The following is a 23,045-nucleotide window of genomic DNA, read 5'->3' on the forward strand; positions in this document are numbered from 1 at the left end:
AAAAACTGTAACCCTTTTTTAATTCATTAAAAATTCACCCTTGTTTTGATTTTAAAATTATTTTAACGTTGCAATTTTAGGATTTTATTTATTGTTAGCTTTTCATCAACACATGAAGCCACTGCAGTTTTCTCATTCATGAACCCCATTATGGAAACACCTGCAAATGTATCAAGAATATACAATTTTTGGACATCCTGCACATTTAACATACTGCTTTTTGCATACTGTTTAGTAGGGAAGTATGCATATTCCCATATGGGTTTTTTTCTGTTTTCTGTTACATTACATGTAATCTTTGAAGAAAATACATTGTTCTTATAGTATGTGCAAAGTAGACTGAGCTAAAAAAAATGATATGAAATGATTTTCAGTAGGATTAGGAATTAAGGATTAGGAATTACTGTTATTAATTTATCAATTTTGTCTGTTTTTTACTAACTTTAACACTTGCACTACCAGTCAAAAGTTTTTGAACAGTATGATCTTTAATGTTTTTAAGGAAGTCTCTTCTGCTCACTGAGCCTGCATTTATCTGATCCAAAATACAACAAAAGCAGTAATATTGTGAAATATTTTTACTAATTAATATAACAGCTTTCTGTTTAGATATATTTTAAAATTTAATTTATCCCCGTGATCAAAGCAAAATGATCACATGATCATTCAGAAATCATTCTAATATGCTGATTTGCTGTTCAAGAAACATTTATTATTATTATTAAACAGTTGAGTACATTTTTTTCAGGATTCTTTGATGAATAGAAAGATCCAAAGACCAGCGTTTATCTGTAATAAAAAACTTTTATTTAGCAAGGAGGCTTTGAATTAATCAAAAGTGATGATAAAAACATTTATAATGTTACAAAAGATTACTGTTTCAGATAAATGCTGTTTATCTTCAATTAATCAAAGAAACCTGAAAAAATTCTACTGAGCAGTTTTCAACATAAATATTTTTGAGCAACAAATCAGAATATTAGCCTAATGATTTCTGAAGCGTCATGTGACTGGAGTAATGATGCTAAAAATTCAGCTTTGAAATCACTAACACTTAAATTACTTTTCAAATAGAAAAGTTATTTTAAATAGTAAAAATATTTCACCTTTTTATTAAAATAAACGCAGGATTGGTGAGCAGAAGAGACTGCTAAAACATTACAAATCGTTCTGTTCGAAAACGTTTGACTAGTACAGCCTGAAATCCCAATTTCTAAACGTAAAATATTTTTTATGCAAAGTGTCTTATAAGAAATGTACTTTATGAAGCTCTGCGCATATGAAGTTGCTGGAAAATACAGGACGGTAGAGTGTTTGGATGCTGTCCATGAGATGCGCGCTGCTGGTGGGCGGTACTTACGGTCAGACTCTCAATCTGACGCAGTGCATCCCGACGCTCAGCATCCTTCAGCGCGCAGCATCCCACAACGGCCTGTACCGGAGCAGAGACGAGGACACCGCGTACCGTAGAGATGTAGCCATGAATCATCTACATCATATCAGCTAAAACTAAGGACCGTTGACATTTATTGTTTATTCCACGGCTGTTATTCGGATCGCAGCGCGCCCAACCCTCAAAATGGCTGAGATCGCTGATATACGCGCGGCGTACGGTGAGTATTACCGCAGGCCTGGGCTATTCCGACACGCCTGAGATATGAATATTACGCATTATGGATACACCTGCCCTGGTTAAGATACTAATTTAGGATGTGTCTATTTTAGACAGTGCTTGTTGAGCTTCTTAAATCAAGACTGTATAACCAACGTCAATAGCCTGTTTGTTGTTCATTCATATTAAATTGTGAGCGTTTGTGAACGTCGCCATGTTGCAAAAGTGTTTTAATAGAGTGATGCGCAGTGAGATGGTAGCAGGAATGACGTGATGTCTATTCCGGACTGGACCCGAAGGCTCTTTGTTTGTTAATAACGCACAAGCGCACCGCTGAGATTACAGTCTCCACCCATGTGTCCTCAAAATCACCAGCTAACCTATCGGGGCTAGTTGTCACACCGGGAATTTATTACAAGGGCTCTATCTCAGTAACTACTCTATAAGGATAGAGTCAAAAGCACTGTTGTGACCCTGGACAATAAAACCAGTCATAAGGGTCCATTTTTTTTAACTTAAATGTATACATCATCTGAAAGATAAATAAGCTTTCCATTGATATGTGGTTTGTTGGCCGAGATACAACTATTTGAAAATCTGTAATCAAAATATTAAGAAAACCACCTTTAGATTTGTCCAAATTAAGTTCTTAGCAATGCATATTTCTAAGCAAAAATTAAGTTTTGATATATTTACAGTAGGAAATTTACAAAATATAATCATGGAACATGATCTTTACTAAATATCCTAATGATTTTGACATATTTCTACAAATATACCTGTGCTACTTAAGACTGGTTTTGTGGTCCAGGGTCACAGTTATGCGTGTCTCTAGCAGTGATTTTCTGTTCTGGTTTTTAATCATTTAGCTCAAAACCCTCTAATAGGAACAGTTAAACGTGACAATTTGTGATAATTTACACAACATTATAGTTTCATTTGTATAGACAAAAAAGGAATTTATAAATGCTTATAGCTGCTTATTGACAGGTGCCATTTAGGAAAGTGGTTCTCAACCTTTTTGGCTCTAAGACCTCATATTTTCCACAGCCATATTCAAAGACACCATGACTTTTCTAGTCATTTGTTATTTACATGATAAGGATTAAAGACAAATAGTTTAAAAATATGTGTATTTTTACTCACATATTGGTATAAAACATACATAAAACAATAGATTGGAATTATGTTCAAAAGCAATATGTTTATTCTTAGAATTATACAGAATTGATTTCCTCTATACTACGCCTGAATTAAAAAAAATTGTGAGAGCAATTTTAGTAAAGGCGGAGTAGAGCTATATTGTCATTCTCTGTTTTATATATTTCGCTGTAATTACTAAACTTATATATAAAAAGCATTACCTTTAGGGAAATGTGCATTTTTAGGGCTAACATAAAGGCATAACTGTGTTGTGTGTGAGGGTGTGAGATAACATGACAGAAAGGAGTGTCAGAGGAACGTTTCTATATTGTCTTGCTCATGTTTTTTACATGTATAATTTAGATTTTAAACAATCTATTGTATTGTTTTGTTACAACAGTTTAAAATATTAATTGAAGTAATTGGGTAAATAAAAAAAAAAATAATATTAACAATTATATTTATTGCCCCTTAATGGAAAAGTTCATTTCTGACCCTGTTGTGAAAAATTCATCCATGCGTTTTATTTTATTTTTATCTCATCAGACTGTCATAACTCGATCTTCCTGTGAAACGACAGATTTATCTGATGATTTTTGCCTGACTTCTCTCTAATTTAGTCAGCTTTCTTGCAATAGACTGCAAGCGTGATTCAGATTTGCCTCTATCCAGTCAACCAATGCACCAAACCAAGTCCCGCCCTACTTTTTTATCCTTTCAATAATCCGTTTTACTTAAATGTTAAATGTTAGGTTGGCATAACTGTGTCGTGTGTGAGGGTGCGAGATAACGTGACTGCAAGGAGTGTCCTCGGATCTGATGCCAGCACCAGCTGGCACCACAGTGCCCACCTCCATATGGCATGAGCCTCCGAGAGACATTTACGCTCCAGACACAGCTTCGTTGCCCACTCTCACTGTGGGCTGTACATTTATACAAAGAGCAGGCACTGTGGCACCATGTGCTTTGGATGATGTGCAGAGTCATGTGGATTTACACTATAGGACCTTAGAATCCTGTAAGACAGCATTAAGTGTAGTCAAGTGTAAGTGTAGTCATTTTTTACAATGGTGGAGCTGATTTCAGATTTTTTTAATTAACATTTATATTTTGAAGCCAGCATGAAAAGAAAATTCTCCCTAGCTAATTTCGTAAAGGTCCACTGAAGTCCTCTGAAACATGCAGTGTTAAACAAGAGGACAGGGCGGGACATATCCAGCAGTCCCGCCTCCTTTTTTTAATAGCCAATAGCATTTTGTTTATATCACAGCTTGGACCAGAGCTAAGTAAAGCTGCATTTGACCGCGTATGACAGCCACAATCTCATCCATATCACATTATCGATATATATATATATATAATAGCATTCTGTGTATAATTCAAATATGTCCGATGTTTTGTGGTCTGCGCCGACTAATGCATATGATGTCTCTAGACCAGAGCAGGCTGTGAGCATGCTGCAGCGGTATGTGTGACACAAAGTGAAACCAGACTTCATTCGCCCCCAGTGGAAAGCATATTTACACTGTCTGAATCGTTCCCTGTATAGTGCACTACGTGCCATCCACAATACAGAAAATACAAATTCTCTGAACAAGACAGATTTCAGCCACAGCTTCAGTGTGTATTTACAGTGTAGGGGGCGGGACGCTTCAGATTCTAGATAGCATTTGATTGGACAGAAAGTCTGATGAGAAGCTGAAGTGCAGGGTGATGTCATCAAAACCTTTGATTCATATTGGCAGAAGTTTTTTATTTACCCATTGTTTTGGAGCACACTAGGCTAACATATTTATACTAAAAGTCAAGAAACTTCAATTTTGATTTCATGAGGACTTTAACATATATACTGTATATAACTTTATTTCAGACACACAATTGGTCCATAGATAAAAAATAAAAGTATGGAAGAAATACAATACATTAAATGACATAGCTTACAATAAAATTCATGAAAGACTAAAATGCCAGTGTTTCCAAAGGCCAGACATATATCTGTAACAGCTTTTCTTAGGACTGGTTAGTGCCAGTATAATTCCATTTTCAGATTTGTCCAAACGACACATGAATTTAAACATCAATTGCCTTAATAAGGCTCCTCAATTGGAAACACCAGAGTTCACAAAAAGCTGACTAGCACTGTGTCATCTTGGGACATGAAGGAGGAGCCTCATGGCATCATTGTAAGCTACAGTGAGTCTCCGCAGGCTACTGTTCTTATATCGCCACCACAAATGTGCTGTGTACATGGGGGTACAGTAGGATCTGAATAAAAAACATTTAACATCCGATGAGCACATGCTAAATTTTCGCAGCAACATATTGGCTTGGGCATATCATTTGCAGCACTGTCTGTACAAATCTCTGTCGTCACTCATGTCATCAGTTATGATATGGCCCAGATATTTTATTTCTTTACACGTATTCAGAGTCTGATCACTCAAGTAGAAATCAGGAAAAAATAGTCTCCTGTCCTCCTTGGTTCTGACAATCATGATATTACTCTTGCTGGAATTGTATCTGACATCAAAGTCATTGGCCAGGGATGAAAATTAATAAGGGCTCATGGCAAAAATGCTACCAAAATGAACAAAAAAGCGCCATAGATTCAAGCCAAAGGGACAAAAAAATGCCTCTGCACAAATAAACAATTTATTATGGCTGTCGCGATTAGAACGAAATGTAAAAAATGAATGAAAAGTGTCAATTTGTGGAATTACTTGTTTTTACATGCTGTTTTGTGCTGCGTTATATACCCAATCAAACGTTTTTTTTTTCTTGAACTTAGGAACGCAATGGCCAATCAAAGGGACTTGGATTATTGACTGAAGTAATTGGGTTAATAAAAATTGCCCTCAAGAATGTAGAAATGAATTCCAGGGGGCAAATATTGCCCTTTAATGGAAAAGTTCCTTTCTGACCCTGTTGTGAACAATTCAGCCTTGTTATTACATTTTATTATTTCATAGTTTTTAATCAGATTGTCATAACTTAGTTTCCCTGTGAAACAATAGATTTCTCTCTGATGAGCAACGAGGAACAAGTTCCGCCCTACATTTTTATCTTTTCGATCATTCGTTTCACTTAAATGTAATTCACAAAAAATAAAAATAAAAAAATCAGCCGCTACTTCAATTGCATCACAACTTCAAATGGGACAAGATTAAGCTTTTTCTAGATGTTTTGCTGCATCATTCTCATATGACGTACGTACACTGAGACAACAGTGCTGGAATAACTGGCAGTACTAATTTCTGTCAGGGTTGGTGAATCGATGTCTTGAATTGATTACACTGCCATAGACAGTACTGTGTATTGCCATTTTCTGGTATGGGAAAGTCCAAGCACATTATTTAACTCATCCTCCTCACCCACAGACAGTAATTTTCTGAATTGAGTTATTTTATTGAATTACATCTGAAGGACCTTACAGTTTACTAATTGCTTTCCTCTAAGGCGTAACATTGATAGGGTTCTTGTAGCAACCCTCACAGGTCTCCGCTTCCTGCTGTTTTAACTAGAAATTAGTTAATCATTAAGCTATCATACTAGATTGATGTATCTCTGGTTTTTGATATTTGATCACTCAACCGTGTCCCCAGTCTAGACACACCTGTCAGGACTCTAAAGGGATGTTCTTTTGATTTATATTCTGAGAAATACAAGGTACACCAAGAATTTAGTCATCGAGATGTCATTGAGAGGTCAGAAGCTTTGCTACTCTCATTGTATTGATTAAAAACTCAAGCGAAACTGCGTAGATGTGTGCGTGAGGTGGGTGTCTCTCCTCTTTGTTTGCGTGTGCTTTTGGTTCATATGTGTCTACGCCCCGTGGGATGTTTCCAGGTAATTGGAGCAGCTGTTTTTTTGGAGCCTGCCAAGTCTTGCATCATCTAGCAAGTGGGGTGATGGTCTTTGTCTGGGGTTGGGTGAGAGTGATGGAGCAAAGAACAACAGACTGGGTGGAGCACTGGCAAATATCTTTTTCTGTCTGCCTCACGCTGTTCATTTTGGCTTTCTGGGATGTGATGCTTAGACTCTTCTATTCAGTTTTTTTTTTGCTGTCTTCTCATTCTTTTCTTAATCTTTGGCTTTGCCACTCTGGCATCCAGTAAAACTGCTGACCTCACATCTGATCTCATAAGTTAGGTCACTTTGACCTCATAAAATGGTATTACGGCTTGGATAGAGTGATCAGCATAAAGATTCATTGTCGAGCAAGTCATGTTTGAGCAGCTCATCTTACAATGGCTATATATCAGCAACTAACGACAGTGTTTCCGTTCCTCTGTCATCAATCTTAGTCTTAATTTATGTCATTGTCTTGACAACACAAGGACACACACACACACACACACACACACACACACACACACACACACACACACACACATGTTGGGTTTACATGTTTTATGGGGACATTCCATAGGCGTAATGGTTTTTATACTGTACAAACCGTACTTTCTATCGCCCTACACCTACCCTACACCTAAACCTAGCCCTCACAGGAGATTGTGCACACTTTTACTTCATCAAAAAAACTCATTGTGCATGATTTATAAGCCTGTTTCCTCATGGGGACCTGATAAATGTCCCCACAAGGTCAAAATCTACTGGTATTCCTATCCTTGTGGGGACATTTGGTCCCCATAACGTGATGAATACCAGGTACACACACACACACACACACACACACACACACACACACACACACGGTACAAAAAATTTGGGGTTGGTAGAAAGACGTCTCTTATTTCCAGCAAGGCTTTATTTATGTATTAAAACTCAATGTATTATGTGGAGCTGAGTATTTTGAGAGAGAGATGGTCTGAGAGAGTGTGATTACCTGCATCTGATACAGCATTCGTTCTTCAGCTCAATCTCATATTCACAATAAAACATTTACATTACATTTACATTTATTCATTTAGCAGACGCTTTTATCCAAAGCGACTAACAAGTGGGAATACAACAAGTGATTCATCCTAAGGAGGCAGTTCAACATAGGAAGTGCTCAAAAATACCATATATCAGGCGTTGTTAGAAGAGTGCAGGCTAGAATAGAAGGGGAAGATCAAGAAAGAGAGGAGACAGGCTAGAGAGGGAGGATAGAGAAAGAGAGTTTGAATGTCCGCTGAGAAAAGCGATATCTTTGTCGTACTATTCTTTCATCTGTTAAGGGTGATTTCCGATGACAGCACTGCTCAGTGCATTTGTTAGCTGTTGTTTAAAGTAAAAATAACTTGTATGCAACAGCATTTCAGTCTTTTTCAATATAAAAAGTCTTGTCGCCATCTAGTGGTGGAATAATTTAACTAAAATCACCATCACGAACACACACATACACTGTTTCCCAATACTAAATGCTATTATTAAATACTACTATAATTTATATAAAATATAATTTATTAATAATAATGTTATATAAACAACAGCAGCCTTCATAAAAGTTGCAAGGCAATTTAGTCAAAAGTGCAAAGGCAGCATAATGAGATTGTGCCCTCAGCCAGAACTATTTGCTCTGGAACAAATAACAGATTAATGAGATCTCATGTTTAACCACTATAGAAATCAAAGCCAGCAGCAAAAATTAAGAAGAACTGGCCGAGGTAAGGCCGTTCTCATTGGGTTCATGACCGCTGAGCGGTCGCTGACACCCTGGAACTCACATCTTCTAAAACATTGAATCAAATTTTCAAATAGACATTATTTTTATTAACAAAATGCATGTTTGAAATCTAAACAAGTACATTTTCACCTAAACAACTTTGAAAATTACATACCGTGATACAAAAACAGTATTATTTATAAAATGATAGTGGATTTGTGCAGCCACCATCACACTTGCTGTATGCGGTAAAACCGTTGGAGTTCCGATATCACTAGAATATCGGTCCGAAAGAGGAACAGAAAGAACTGTTGTATAACGCTTTGTATTTACTCAGAACCAAGTGTAAAGACAACTAGGCAAGAGTTTTTAATATTACATAATTGTGTTGTTGTAGCGCGAGACCGGATGCAGTCGTCTCTGTGTGGGATGATTGTGTTCCTCTGCATCTGCGGGTGGAGTGGGCATGAAGTAGATATAGAGCGAGTCTGCTCTGAGTTTGTCAGTGTCTGCATGTTCCGAGCTGTTGTGCTTTACCCATCTAGAACAAGAAAGACTGTTGTTTTATTCTTTACATTTTAGGATTGTAAACATCTTCAGGTATGAATATACTGTGGGTGAATGTACATGGATGTGACTTAATGTTATTAATCAGTCTGTTTACTCTTCTGTCTCTGTTTTCCTCTTTCAGATATGTCCCCAGTGCTGGCGGGGTTTATCGGCGCCGGTGTGCTGGTCGTTGCAGTCATTGCATTAATTTTTGTGTGGACATGCTGTCAGAAACATTACAACAGGACGAGCTACAAGCTTCATGGAATTCAATCAGAACAAAGCGATCCTCTCACAGACCCACCATACAGGTTTATTCACATGCTGAAAGGAATGAGCATCTACCCGGACACGCTTACCAGCAGCAAGAGGATCATACGAGTGGCACGCCAGGCCAGATCCCAGACCACCGACGGGGCTCAAAATAACAAGGGTCGCCCAGTGGTGCTGGTAGACATGGATTCGGCAGCAGAGAGCGGCCTGCTGGGAGAGAAACAAATGCAGATGAGGCTTGGGGAAAGTGGTCATGAGGTTCCCAAGCTGGAGAGGGAACTTCCCGTACATGCAGATTACTGTTGTCTGGACAGCAGCTCTGCAAGCAGCAGTCAGACCTCCAGTACTACAGTTTCCAGTACGGCTACACCTTTCACCCCTGCAGATGAGCCTAGCCGAGGAGATCTCAGCATTGCAATCGATTATAACTTCCCAAAGAAGGCCTTGGTGGTCACCATCTTGGAGGCTCGGGGGTTACCGGCAGTGGAAGGCCAGGCGGGCAGTGCCGACCCCTATGTGAAGATGACCATTCTTCCAGAGAAGAAACATCGCGTTAAGACTCGTGTCCTGAGGAAGACTCTGGAACCTGCGTTTGATGAGACCTTCACATTTTATGGCGTGCCATACAGCTCTCTCTCTGATCTCAGTCTGCACTTCCTGGTCCTGAGCTTTGACCGGTTTTCACGAGATGACGTGATTGGGGAGGCAATGGTACCGCTGGCAGGCGTGGACCCGAGTACAGGCCGGGTCCATATTACACAACAGATCACAAAGAGAAGTATGCAGGTGAGAGCAAGCAAAACGCAAAAAAATACATTAGAGCTACAAACTCAATTTATCTTATAGTACCGAGTTTAAATTCAGGTTTTTAAGGGATAGTTTACCCCAAACTGAAAAATACCCCATGATTTACTCACCCTTTAGCCATCCTAGGTGTATGTGATTTTCTTCTTTCAGACAAATACAATTGGAATTATATTAAAGAATGTCCTGGCTCTTCCAAACTTTATAATGGCAGTGAATGGACACTGAGATTTTGAAACAAAATAAAGTGCATCCATACATCATAAAAAGTGCTCAATGTTAATAAACTCCTTAATAATATCCATATTTAAATTTTTATAAACCATAATCTCTTAACTTCCGCAAACTCCTTTTGTCATCCTCTAAAACGCCACTGTTTTTGAATGCACGTTAGTGGAAGCAATAAGTTGTTTTATACAATTTTAAATATGAATATTTTATTTTTACACAAACACATTGATTCGCTTCAGAAGGCCTTTATTAGCACCCCAAAGCCGTGTGGAGTACTTTTTATGATGGATGAATGCACTTTATTTGGCTTCAAAATCTCAACACCCATTCACTGCCATTATAAAGCTCGGAAGATCCAGGACATTTTTTAATATAACTCTGATTGTATTCATCTGAAATAAGAAAGTCATATACACCCAGGATGGCTTGAGGGTGAGTAAATCATGGGGTAATTTTCATTTCTGGGTGAACTATCCCTTTAAGTCAACTTCATCTTAGGATTTAAAGCTGAATACATTTAGTTTTCGATAAGTATGTGTTTTAGTTTAAATTTAACAATTATTTAATTCGTGCTGGTGCTTTGTGACTGATTCATCGTGGTCCTTTTTATAAGTCTGACACTTGTGTGAGCTCAGCACTGAATCATCCTCCCACAGCAGTTAGTAGTCATTGATAAATTTGCCTTTCCTCCTGCTCACTGAGTGGGTTTAGATGATGCGTAGACAATCCAGTTGGCACGTACATGAAAGCCTCCTCATGCCTCCGCACAGAACCAAACTCAAGGAAAAAACTGCGAAGATAAACAGGAAATAAGTTATTTACAAACCATCAGCCACACTCATTTTGTACTTCCTAATACACCATGTGCTGAAGATCACATTATCACTTACCTGCTTATGCTGCAGTTTTTCCAGTGCTGAGGAGGTGCATAATGAACCCAGGGATATTCTTACATGTACTGTCATGTTGACTTAAGACCCTAATGCTAAAACATTAACATTCAACAGAGCCAAAGAGGACTATTCAATAACTATTTTGTCTTATATACTTAAATGGTTGACTTACGCAATTTATCTGAACTTTTGTGTCTGTGTATTTGTATTTCTACAGTGTGTGAGCCGTGGTGAGCTACTCGTCTCTTTGTCCTATCAGCCTGTTTCTCACAGACTAACTGTGGTGGTGTTAAAAGCCAAACACCTTCCAAAATTGGACATCACTGGCCTATCTGGAAGTAAGTGTACATTTTAATGATTTTTTAAAAGAGTTTTGGGGTTGGTAAATGTTTTTGTTTATGTTAAGTCCCTTATGTTTATCAAGGCTGCCTTTATTTGATGAAAAAAAAATAAGTTAATCTCTAATTGAATGAAATATATTTGTGCTATTTTTTATTTGAATATATTTTAAAATGTAATTTTTTCCTGTTATGGCAAAGCTAAAATTTCAGCAACCTTTACTTGGATCTAATATGTTCATCCAGTGCTTAGGATTAGAGCCCGACAGATAAAGGATTTTGAAGGCCGATACCGATACAAATATTTGTTGGTTTTAAAATCCGATATTCCGATATATCAGCCGATATTTTTTATTTATTTTTTTAAATTTCAGAAACGAGCAACAACACATTAACAGATTTCCCTAACATTAGTTATTTGTAGTTATTTATGAGTTTTAACTAACATAATACGATAATGCATTTTAAAAAGAAACTTGTTTCTTTTATTGTCACAACAGAACAGAGGAACATCAAAATATATTAAAGTTCTGATAAATAAAATGTATAAAAATAAGCTACCTTATAATTACAATGTCAGCTTGCTTATCCCTTTACCTTTAAATTCTTTCCACCAAGCTACATCAAACCATTTTCAATCATCAGTTGCTGCCTGCCTTCTAAAACCTACTATTTAGCGATCTAAATCCATTATGTGACTCGTTAATGCTGCGGCTGAACGACAGTCTGCAACGCACACTTGGCGTCATTGGATTTCACGCACCTGTAAAAGAAAAGCGAACTTTTATGCACAAGCTACGTTTGATACTTTTTCTCTATGTATAAATGTTCACTCCTCGCAAGTCTAACTTACATTTTACAATTCAGGGACTGTAACTAGAGATATGCTAGTTATAAATACAGTAATCATTACTTTATTTAGGCAGAATAAGTTCGTTGTGGTTTCCAAGCTCATTAATGTTAACGTTAGCGGTCTTCCACTGATAGTGGCATTAGCTTCCACTGATAGTTCGTTACTATTACTCTGATCACCTTTACATTAATGGGAGGGTTTGTTTCATGCAGCCAAGAGATAAAATAGATACCTGTCTTCACGCGGGGTTATAAATTACTTTTATGTGGGCTTTTGCGGGACGAAGTAACATATATTCCTTTTGGAGCGGGCGGGCGCGGGACTAAAACATCCGTCCCTTGCAGATCTCTAAGATGAAGTTTGCGTGCAGCGGTAGCTTTGTCTTCGGTTTTTACAAAGCGTAGCCACACTTTTGAGCACTTCGCGCTATCCATCTTGTAGACTGATATTTACATTACCACACAAGGTACTGGCAGATCACTAGATGAAAAATTAAGAGGAATCGACATTTTAATTTTATAAGAAGTATCCGATTCTTTTTTTTAAGTATCCAATTCCAGAATCGGAATCGATTTTCTATTCCCAACCCTACCATGAACACACTTCACCGATGATCTTGCTCACGGATAACTGACTCTCTCTCTGCCCGACTCTGGCTGGATCAGCAGGTTGCAGGATGTGTGGCGCGTTATACACGAGTGTTGCCAACAGGGACGGTGTAGAGTGCCCTCTGGTGAACAAACTGTACAACGCCAACACTCATGACATGGTTGAAGGGTGTTTCGTCCGTTTTTATTTTATTTTTGAAATATTCATTTATCGGCCATTATAAATGCCGATACCGATAGTTTGGAAAATGTCTAATATTGGCCGATAATATCGGCCTGCCGATAAATCGGTTGGGCTCTACTTAGGATACATTATTATTATTATTAATGTTAAAAACATTTGTGTTGCCTAGTATTTTTGTGGAAACCGTGATATTTTTTTTTTCATTTTTTTTGATGAATAGAAAGTTCAAAAGAGCAGCATTGATTTGAAAATAGATTTATTTGTAACACAATAAACTTAACCCTGAGACCATAAACTTTGGCAGTCAAATATACACAGTGTATATTTAACAATTTGAACAGAAAGATTTTTAATGTTTTTTAAAGAAGTCTCTTCTGCTCACCAAGCCTACATTTATTTGATTCAAAAACAAAATATTTTTTCTGTTTTCTATTCGAATATGTTTAAAAATGGAATTTTTTCCTTACATTTTCAGCATCATTACTCCAGTTTTCAATGTCACATGATCCTTCAGAAATCATTCTAATATGCTGATTTGCTGTTCAAGATAATAATAATAATAATAATAATAATAATTATCAGTATTTAAAAGTGTTTATTTAAAAGAGTAATTTTTTTCAGGATTCTTTGATGAACAGAAAGATCCAAAGATTAGCATTTATCTGAAAAAAAAAAGCTTTTGTAACATTATACACTATACCATTGAAAAGCTTAGAGTCAGTATATTTTTTTAGTGAAAACAAATTAACTTTTTTTTAGCAAGGATGCTTTAAATTTATCAAAACATTTATAATGTTACAAAAGATTTCTATTTCAGATAAATGATGTGTTTTGAACTTTCTATTCATCAAAGAAACTTTTTTACATCAATTTTACTTAGCAGTTTTCGACATAATAATAAATGTTTTTTGAGCAAATCAGAATATTAGAATGATTTCTGAAGGATCATGTGACTGGAGTAATGAGGCTAAAAATTCAGCTTTGAAATCACAGGAATAAAATACATTTTAAAATATATTCAAATAGAAAACAGTTATTTTAAATCGTAAAAATATTTAAAAATTGTACTGTTTTGGCTGTACTTTCAATCAAATAAACGCAGGCTTGGAGAGCAGAAGAGATTTCTTTAAAAAAACATGACAATTCTTACTGTTCAAAAACTTTTGACTGGTAGTGTACATTATTAAAAAAATTATAATATATTAAAATTAACATAAAATTATTGTAAAACTACAGTATCTAATGACCCGTCTTATTTTGCATCCCAGATCCGTATGTGAAGTTGAATGTGTTCTATGGCCACAAGCGCATCGCCAAGAAGAAAACGCATGTGAAGAAATGCACACTCAATCCAGTCTTTAATGAATCCTTCATCTATGACGTGCCGGCCGACTTGCTGCCAGACATCTCTATCGAGTTCCTGGTCATGGACTTTGACCGTACTACTAAAACCCAGGCCTTGGGACGCCTGGTACTCGGCGCAAACAGCCCCTGCCCATCTGGAGCTGCTCACTGGCAGGAGGTCTGCCAAAACCCACGCCGTCAAATCTCAAAGTGGCACACGCTCAACGAATATTAGAGATTCACCACGCTCTCTCTCCACACACGCTCAAACACAGGCACACAGGAAACATTTAATAACGAAAGAGAGAGAGAGAGAGTTCTAGGAAAAGATGCCTTTGTTACCATCACTACATGGAAGGTAACTGATCTTCAGGACTTGTAAAGAAAAAAAAGACTTAAGCCAACTTTTGCGTCATTGCTAATGCAAAGATGGGCCTCGGAAATGAATCTTTTTAAAAACACAAGTACACACTTACTTTCTGACGCACTTGCTCACATATAAACACACACACGTGAACACAAACATATGTGATCAATAATAATCGAGACCAAAATAACAAAAAACAGACTGTTAGGAATTTATGAGGTTTGGGATTCTGTAACTGTCCTAAAAAAAAAAACCGCATGTCTTAACGCTCCATATTTCACTCCAGTACAGGACATTGTGTGGATTTGTGATGCTGGCGCACATTAAACAGGCTCATTTTTTTGCCATCTGATTTCCGGAATTCCACATTTTTTGACGTTTGTGGAAGGAGTTTTGAAAGAGCTTGTGACGCACGTCTTCTGATACGTACTGATTCTCCACTGTATGAGAAATGCACTGAAGTGACGCAGAGGTTGTATGATCTACACTACAGTATGGTTCGTTCTGTTCTGCTTTGGAGATTTCTGCTGTGTCAAATTCTCCACAGCTACAAGTTGAGTCATGTGATTGTACAACAATAACCCTATTGGCAGCACTCTGGGCCTGATTTATTGCTTGTGCAATGATTTCATCATGTACTTTGTATAAATCTGGCCCGGAATTACTTAATCTGCACTGCTATGCTACAAACTCACTCTGAATGTCACTGTCTGTATGAATTTCATACATTAGAGCAGGGGTCACCACACTCTGTCCTGGAGGGCCGGTGTCCTACAGAGTTTAGCTCCAACCCTAATCAAACACTCCTGAACCAGCCAATCAAGGTCTTAATAGGTATACTTGAAACTTCCAGGCAGCTGTGTTGAGGCAAGTTGGAGCTAAACTCTGCAGGACACCGGCCCTCCAGGATCAAGTTTGGTGACCCTTGCATTAGAGCTTCACTTCACCATAAAACAGTGGTTCACTGTTTCGTAGATTGTAGCCAGTGTCATCAGAAGACCTTTCTGAGTAGGGTTGCCACCCGTCCCTTAAAATACGGAATCGTCCCGTATTTGAGAATGAAATTGCGCGTCTCGTTTTGAATCAATACGGCACGTATTTTTTATCATGTTTTTAAAGCAGCATCTCATGCAAATCATCCCACACGCATTTTATATTTATAATACTTTATGTCATCGTTAGTTTGATTGGTCTTTTTAACTGTCCAGTGACGAGGGCGGGTCTAAAAATGGCAGATGCTTCTCCAGGTAACCCCCCGCGTCTTAAAGATTCAGAGCTTAAATGCAAGAAAGGTTCCTTTGCAGTTTTGTACCCCCCTCCCTCCCTCCCTCCCTTCCTTATTTTTTGTTTTAAAAGTGGTAACCCTATTTCTGAGGTGAATTGGATTCACTTTCATTTTAAATCCTGTGTGATATAGAGATAGACAAAGAGGTGTGTTCATAGTTTGGAGCTGGAAAGCTCTTTGAGCCCTTTGGTGTGATGTTTGGGGAATTGAAGGATATGTAGCGTCATTTGTAGTTCAAAAGGTCAAGGAGGTTAAGATGTTCATGTAGTTCTATCATAAACAACAGTCTGTTCTTCTAGCATACCTCCTTTACCTCAGTTTTACTTTTTTTACACCACTGTCAAATCTCTCTTTTATGATGAGAACTTGTAAAGTCATGTTATTTGCTTTTGTATTGTGCTTACCCTCAAGATCTAGAAGGTTTGCCATTGTGCCTGCCGATAACCTGGGCCTTTATCTCTGGTGCTCCTCTCTGTTTATTTACTAAGTCTGAGTTCTGAATTTGGCAAAATACTGGAAACAAATGACACTCAGCACCATTAATGATTCTTGCATGTGCATTTTTAGCTAACCTTGTATTAAAAACTCTGGGAGTTTCCTGTTTTCTAAATTTTCTGCACAATTTATTTAATAGTTCCATAACACCACTACTGAAATTAGAGCATTAAACAGCCCAGTGTAGTCCAATTACAGAATAAATGACTCATGATTCAGTCCCTTAATTAAATTAAAACCATACAGTGTGACCAGTGCAGTACGAATCCCAAATTAATAAAGGGTCAAATCTTTTTAAAGGAGAAGTTCACCTCCAGAACAAAAAACTACAAATAATGAACTCATCCCCCTTGTCATCCAAGATGTTCATGTCTTCCTTTCTTCAGATGTAGAGAAATTATGTTGTTTTTTTTTGAGGAAAACATTTCAGGAATTTCTCCATATAGTAGACTTCTATGGTTCCAAAATGCAGTTTAAATGCGGCTTCAAGCGATCCCAAATGTGGTTGGTAACAATCCCAGCTGAGGTAGAAGGGTCTTATTTAGCGAAATTATCGTTTTTGTGTTCTTTAATTACAATTTATATACTTTTTAACCTCAAACGCTCGTCTCAATCTTGTCTTGCTCTGCCTGCCTGTTTTTTTGTTGAGGGAGAAAATAAGAGTTTTGGAAGTTCAAACTTGGGGCACCATAGAAGTCCACTTTATGGAGAAAAATCCTGACATGTTTTCCTCAAGAAACATAATTTCTTTACAACTGAAGAAAGAAAGACATGAACATCTTAGAGGACATGGGCCTGAGTACATTATCTGTACATTTTTGTTAAAACAACTATCACTAAACAAAAAACAAGCAGCGATGCCATAGAAGAACCATTTTTGGTTCTATAAAGAACTATTTAGTCAGAGGTTCTTTAAAGAACCATCCGTTTCTTAACTTTTCATAATGTGAAGAACCTTCTTTTGCCACGAAGAACATTTTGTGAAACAGAAAGGTTCTTCAAACATTTTTTAATAGAACCATTTAAACAAATAAGGTTCTTTGCTGGCATTGATGGTTCTTTAACATCCAAGGAAGAATGTGTAAAAATGCTCCTTACACTAAGAAAAAATGCTTGCTTTAAGAAATGTTCACTTAGGGGTTCTTTACGGTACTAAAATGGTTCTTCCATTGCATTACTGCAAAAAAACCTTTTGGAACTTTTTTTTTTTCAAGTGTAACAAAACAGCATAGTGACTGACTGGTTGTGAATGACAACATTTACTGGTTGTGTAGTTTAAAGATACATATGATGTATTTTAATTATTATTTTATAAATATTACTAAATAATTTTTTTTTAAAGTATATTTAGGGACAATTATTGAATTGCATTTATGCTGACTATTATTAGAACTGTTCTAAATTTATTTATTGAAATTACCTTATCAATTTGTAATGGACTTTTATTTTTGCCCCAAATATATTTTCTTTGAAAAGGAATTAGAAAATAGCTGTTAATCAACTGTCAAAACAGAATCAGCACCAAAACTAGGAAACATAGGAAATATGCCCAAGATTCAGGAGACCCAGCACAGCGGGGACAATAACAGATCTGGGAAGCTTAAAACACACAGTGTCACTTTCTATACATCCAAACATTCTTGATTAATTCCCAACAAATTATTCACTAGTGTTCAGCTGGTTGTATTGCACATGATTTGTCTATCATAGAGATGTTAGAATCTAAACTGTAATTCTGAATGGGAAAACGCTTCTTTCCATTCAAGCTTCTTTCATGCTCAAGCCACACTTCCTGTATAAAAGCGCAACCTATCCACCCAGTAATGTCTTGTTTGTGTCGGATCACTGGTATGACAAAATGGAAAGATACTAAAAGATTCAATCCATGTAATAAACAACAAAAATACAAAATACACAATAGATTAAAAAAGCATTTTAAAAAAAGTCATCACTTCGTTTTCAAAAATGAATTGGCAGGAAACTGTGGAAAATGTTGTATTAGTGCAAACTAAAAAAAAAAAAAGAATTCTTGTGAATATTTGACATATACTGTACTGCAAAATGCTGTGAGATCTCTGCTAATGTTACACACCCACCTGTATGTTAGTGTTCTTAACACCCACTGAATGTGCAAAATAAACGTGATACACAATTGAATTCTCTCTCCTAGTCTATTTTCACTCCAAAGTCTAAATTATTTGGACATTTTCAACATCTGCTTTTGTTTGAGATGGCCTATATAAAATTAACAACCTATGGAGAATCAAAATAGACCAATTACAGTGTCATAAATGAATGGTATTAAAGCTAAACCAAAGAAAATATCTGCAGTGTGAGCAGTGACGTCAACTAAAAGGACATTTTTTACCAGTTACTAAATTAACCACGAGGGTTTCTTTTGTCCTGCTGTTATATGACTGATATAATTATTGATAGTATACAATTCTGGTATTTTGACTAGGAAATGCATTAACACAACTGTCTTCTTTTGCTCCAGAAGCTGCCTGGCAAATCTAAGAAGTTTCCCAGGCTCAAATGATTTTACACGTATTAAAAAGTCTGGTTTACTGAGTAATCTTTTAAATTAGGAATTGGGGAAAATGGATGAGACTGCATGACTCTCTTTGTGAATCTTTGTGAAGGGTTTCAATTATGACTAGGCAACGTCTAATTACTTCAAAGGACTTCATCTCCAATGAAAGACTGATTTTCTTGGAAGAAACCTCAAGACCATGTTTCCTCATTCAGTTTCTGAATGGTGATATAGAGGGAGGTGAACACCCAATAAACTTTTGAACTGTGACATTAAAATCATAACTGACTAGACATATCTGACTAGACTCTTTGTAACACACATATTCACACATCACAAGTTCAAGTTACATTTAGGCTACATTATTTGAGAGATGTGTCTTACAATTTTGTATATAGGTTTACATCCCCTTATTCAGAATCTGCAAAATGTTAATTATTTTACCAAAATAAGAGTGATCATTCAAAATGCATGTTATTTAGTACTGATCTGAATAATGTATTTCCCATAAAAGATGTTTACATATAGTCCACAAGAGAAAATAGATGAATTTATCAAAATGACCCCGTTCAAAAGTTTACATCCTCTTGATTCTTAATACTGTGTTGTTACTTGAATGATCCACAGCTGTGCTTTTTTGTTTAGTGATAGTTGTTCATGAGTACCTTGTTTATCCTGAACAGTGAAACTGCCTGTTGTTCTTCCGAAAAATCCTACAGGTCCCATAAATTCTATGGTTTTCCAGCATTTTTGTGTATTTGACTGTATGATTTTGAGATGCATCTTTTGTGGGACTCAACTGAGGGACTCATATGCAACTATTTCAGAAGGTTTAAACGATCATTGATGCTCCAGAAGGAGAAATTATGCATTAAGAGCTGGGGGTGAAAACTTTTGAATAGAAGTGTGTGTGTATTTTTCTTATTTTGCCTAAATATCATATATTTTTTAGTACTGCCCTTTAGAGGCTACAGAAGATACTTACATGTTTCCCAGTAGACAAAATAAGTTAAATTTACCCTGATCTTCAAATTACTTAATGCATGATGCATTAGTAAGCATCGTTCAGGTAAAAACACAGTATTGAGAAGAGGGGATGTAAACTTTTGAACAGGGTCATTTTTTAAAAACTCAACTCTTATTTTCACTTGTGGACTATATGTAAACATCTTTTATGTGAAGTATCTTATGCAGGTAAGTACTAAATAAAATATAACATGCATTTTGTATGATGCCTCTTATTTTGGTAAAATAATTAACATTTTGTAGGTTTTGAAAGGGGTGTGTAAACTTTTGACCTCAACTGTATGTATATTAATGTACATACATTGTCCTTCTACAGATTTTTAAAGAACAAAGATAATTCTGGTACGAATGTGATACCCCATGTAAGTCCTAGGCTATTTTTCATCTGAAGCAATCCAATTAATTCAAAGGGCATAACAGACAATCACACAGCCTGTCTTTGTAACTGTTAGGTAAACCAACAACGGCATAAAAAACGTCTCAGCATACGTGGACTGGCCGCACCCTAAATGTGGGGCATCACATGCATCTAGCATGGAAAATGACAAAACCATCCAACAAACCCTCGGTTCAGACACAGCTGACAAGGACTGAGACCTGATTATAACGGGCAAATCCAGTGGGATTGTAATAAATATCTACAAAAGATATTTTTATTTCTACATTTTACCATCTTGAAGGACTCACATTCATCTTAAAGGTAAGAACTATCACTGCTTTGACAGTTTTTGACACTCCACTTACTGTCTGCACCCTAATAAGCAATTTGTAGTCACACAACTATTCTTATTGTGAAATAGTTTTACACTCCTGATAAATAAACGTGAAATAGACACATTTATTATTTTTATGTCAAAATTTGTGTATTTTTAATGTAGTACCTCATAACTATAACTGACAACCAAAGAGTATCTCAGAGAGATTGATCATTTTGAATCAGTTACTCATGCATCTTATTTATTAGATACTGAAAGGCCTAACGCCTTAGAGACATTACCAGAATGATTAGTGGTCTGTTTCAAATTCACACAAGCTTTACACACCTAGTATCATGTCTGGTCTTCATTTTTCTAATTAATTTCCCTCACAACACCCATTTTGATGATAAATATTTAGTGCTATTATTTATTCAGATTGATTTTGTTTTTTGCAGGTAAACAGTTGCTCAGTACAGACTTCTACAGGGATCTGAAGAGTGGGTCTTTGTGTACAGTAAGTGCATCTAAAAGCAACAAATTTGATATTATAAACAGGCCTGTGAGAATGCTTTGATGAGATTTGACACAGTTGGATTTTATTCCATGAGACAACATTCTGAAGAACCCTTTGATCTGGAGATTCTATTCGATCTAAAGATATGTTTGAGAGACTTCAAAACCACGTTGAAATGCCTGTTTTGGATGGTTTCATTGCTTTCGGTTGACATTTCAGGGGTACCAGTCATCAAATGACAGCCTTTAAACCACTGACACCCTTTTATCCCAAAATTTTATTCACTGCAAGAATATTTCTCATATATACCCCATAAAATAGTTTATATAAAAGCCATGGTATTTTAATCACAGTCATTTTCAAGGCTTCATGACTAACTTCTATTATTTTTCCCTCCCATATACTGTATTTTACTGTTTAAATGCTTGATCATTGGCTGGTGTGGTTTAAACGCTTAATGAAATTTCCACAGCAAAGGTTACTTACATAGACTGACATTGTCTTGTGAGATCAGCTGATTTGGCATGGGCAGGTCAAATTGTGAATACAGAACAGTATTGGCATAGTTAAAATTGACTGATTTTGTCAGAAGCATAAAGAAGTAATAACAAAATAACGAACACTCAATATAATACTTGAATGTTTTATGTTCTGCCTCCAGAGCGCAAAGCAGACATGTCTAGAACAAAAAACAGTGAGGTGAGTTTTCTTGCATGGTCACTCCACACTGTTCATCTACTGCATCATTACCATGTTTAATAAGACACTGACTTGCCTTTGTAGGGGAATGTGCTAAAGCGTGTGGCTAAGCTGCCACTCATCAGCTCAGCGCTACAGCAGGCCTCCTCCGTCTACACGAGTGTGAAAGGTCGTTACGTGCTGCTCGGGTTTGTGGGAGGTGTAGCAGAACTGGGTGTCCGTAGTGCATCCACAGCAGCCCTGAAACGAGCAGCACCTCTGTTACAGAACCTAGAACCAGAAAGTGAGTCTTGATATCTCTAACAACATGTAGACTTGGACAAATTGAAAAATGTCTGATCAAAATCAAATTTCATTGTATGTATGTCTTTGCAGTTGAAGCAGTGAACGGTTTTGCACTAGTGGGTTTGGAGCAACTAGAGAAGCTTTTGCCTATCCTCCAACAGCCCACAGATGAGGTGAGTGTGTGAGAGAGTGTAAGGAACCTGATAAGTGAGAGTGTAAGGAAATCGATAAAATCAATTTTATCAAATCAAGCTAGTCAATTTGCACTGGCATTTAAAATGCCATAAAAATGCATTGATGTTAGCTTACAATACAACCACTGGCTCTGCACTATTTCCCCTAAATTATGTGCCCTTATGTGCCCTCCTAAAGCTTGTGTTCTGCAAATAAACAGGGCATTGTAGGGCTATCCCAAAGTGGCACAAAATCACTTTCATGGACATTCACCTCAACTGTTGCTTCCTGGTAGAATGACCGGCCCAATTCAATCTGAGCAGCTGAGTCCTTAGCCATCTTCCAAGAAATGGCTAAAATACATCTGTTCCATCTAGACTTGACCCTCTAACACTAGCACTCTTAATTCTATTTCTGTTTTATCTACCTGTTTTCATTTTGTTTATTAAGCACTAGCGTTCCCTATTCTTTTTCTATTCCATATACTTGGTTTCTTTATATATATATATATATATATATATATATATAT

The 23,045-nt window shown here is 36.7% G+C and overlaps 2 protein-coding genes across 2 annotated transcripts in view; both read left to right on the plus strand.

Annotated features, from left to right (window-relative positions):
* The first annotated feature begins 1,391 nt into the window (after positions 1 to 1,391).
* On the plus strand, positions 1,392 to 18,744 carry syt11b (synaptotagmin XIb). The gene is made up of 4 exons (XM_073847612.1): positions 1,392 to 1,613; positions 9,055 to 9,971; positions 11,331 to 11,451; positions 14,365 to 18,744. The coding sequence occupies exons 1-4, from the start codon at positions 1,580 to 1,582 to the stop codon at positions 14,673 to 14,675; spliced, it is 1,383 nt and encodes a 460-aa protein (XP_073703713.1). The 5' UTR covers positions 1,392 to 1,579; the 3' UTR covers positions 14,676 to 18,744.
* Positions 18,745 to 20,710: 1,966 nt separating this feature from the next.
* The window catches only part of plin6 (perilipin 6), a 12,733-nt gene continuing 10,398 nt past the window's right edge, over positions 20,711 to 23,045 (plus strand). Inside the window, exons 1-5 of the mRNA XM_073847889.1 lie at positions 20,711 to 20,846; positions 21,300 to 21,358; positions 22,020 to 22,057; positions 22,142 to 22,340; positions 22,433 to 22,515. Coding sequence (XP_073703990.1) covers positions 22,034 to 22,057; positions 22,142 to 22,340; positions 22,433 to 22,515 — 306 coding nt within the window. The 5' untranslated portion in view covers positions 20,711 to 20,846; positions 21,300 to 21,358; positions 22,020 to 22,033. The remainder of the gene's footprint in view (positions 20,847 to 21,299; positions 21,359 to 22,019; positions 22,058 to 22,141; positions 22,341 to 22,432; positions 22,516 to 23,045) is intronic.

The sequence above is a fragment of the Garra rufa genome, chromosome 9, assembly GCF_049309525.1.
Source record: "Garra rufa chromosome 9, GarRuf1.0, whole genome shotgun sequence".
In the NCBI taxonomy this organism is placed as follows: domain Eukaryota; kingdom Metazoa; phylum Chordata; class Actinopteri; order Cypriniformes; family Cyprinidae; genus Garra; species Garra rufa.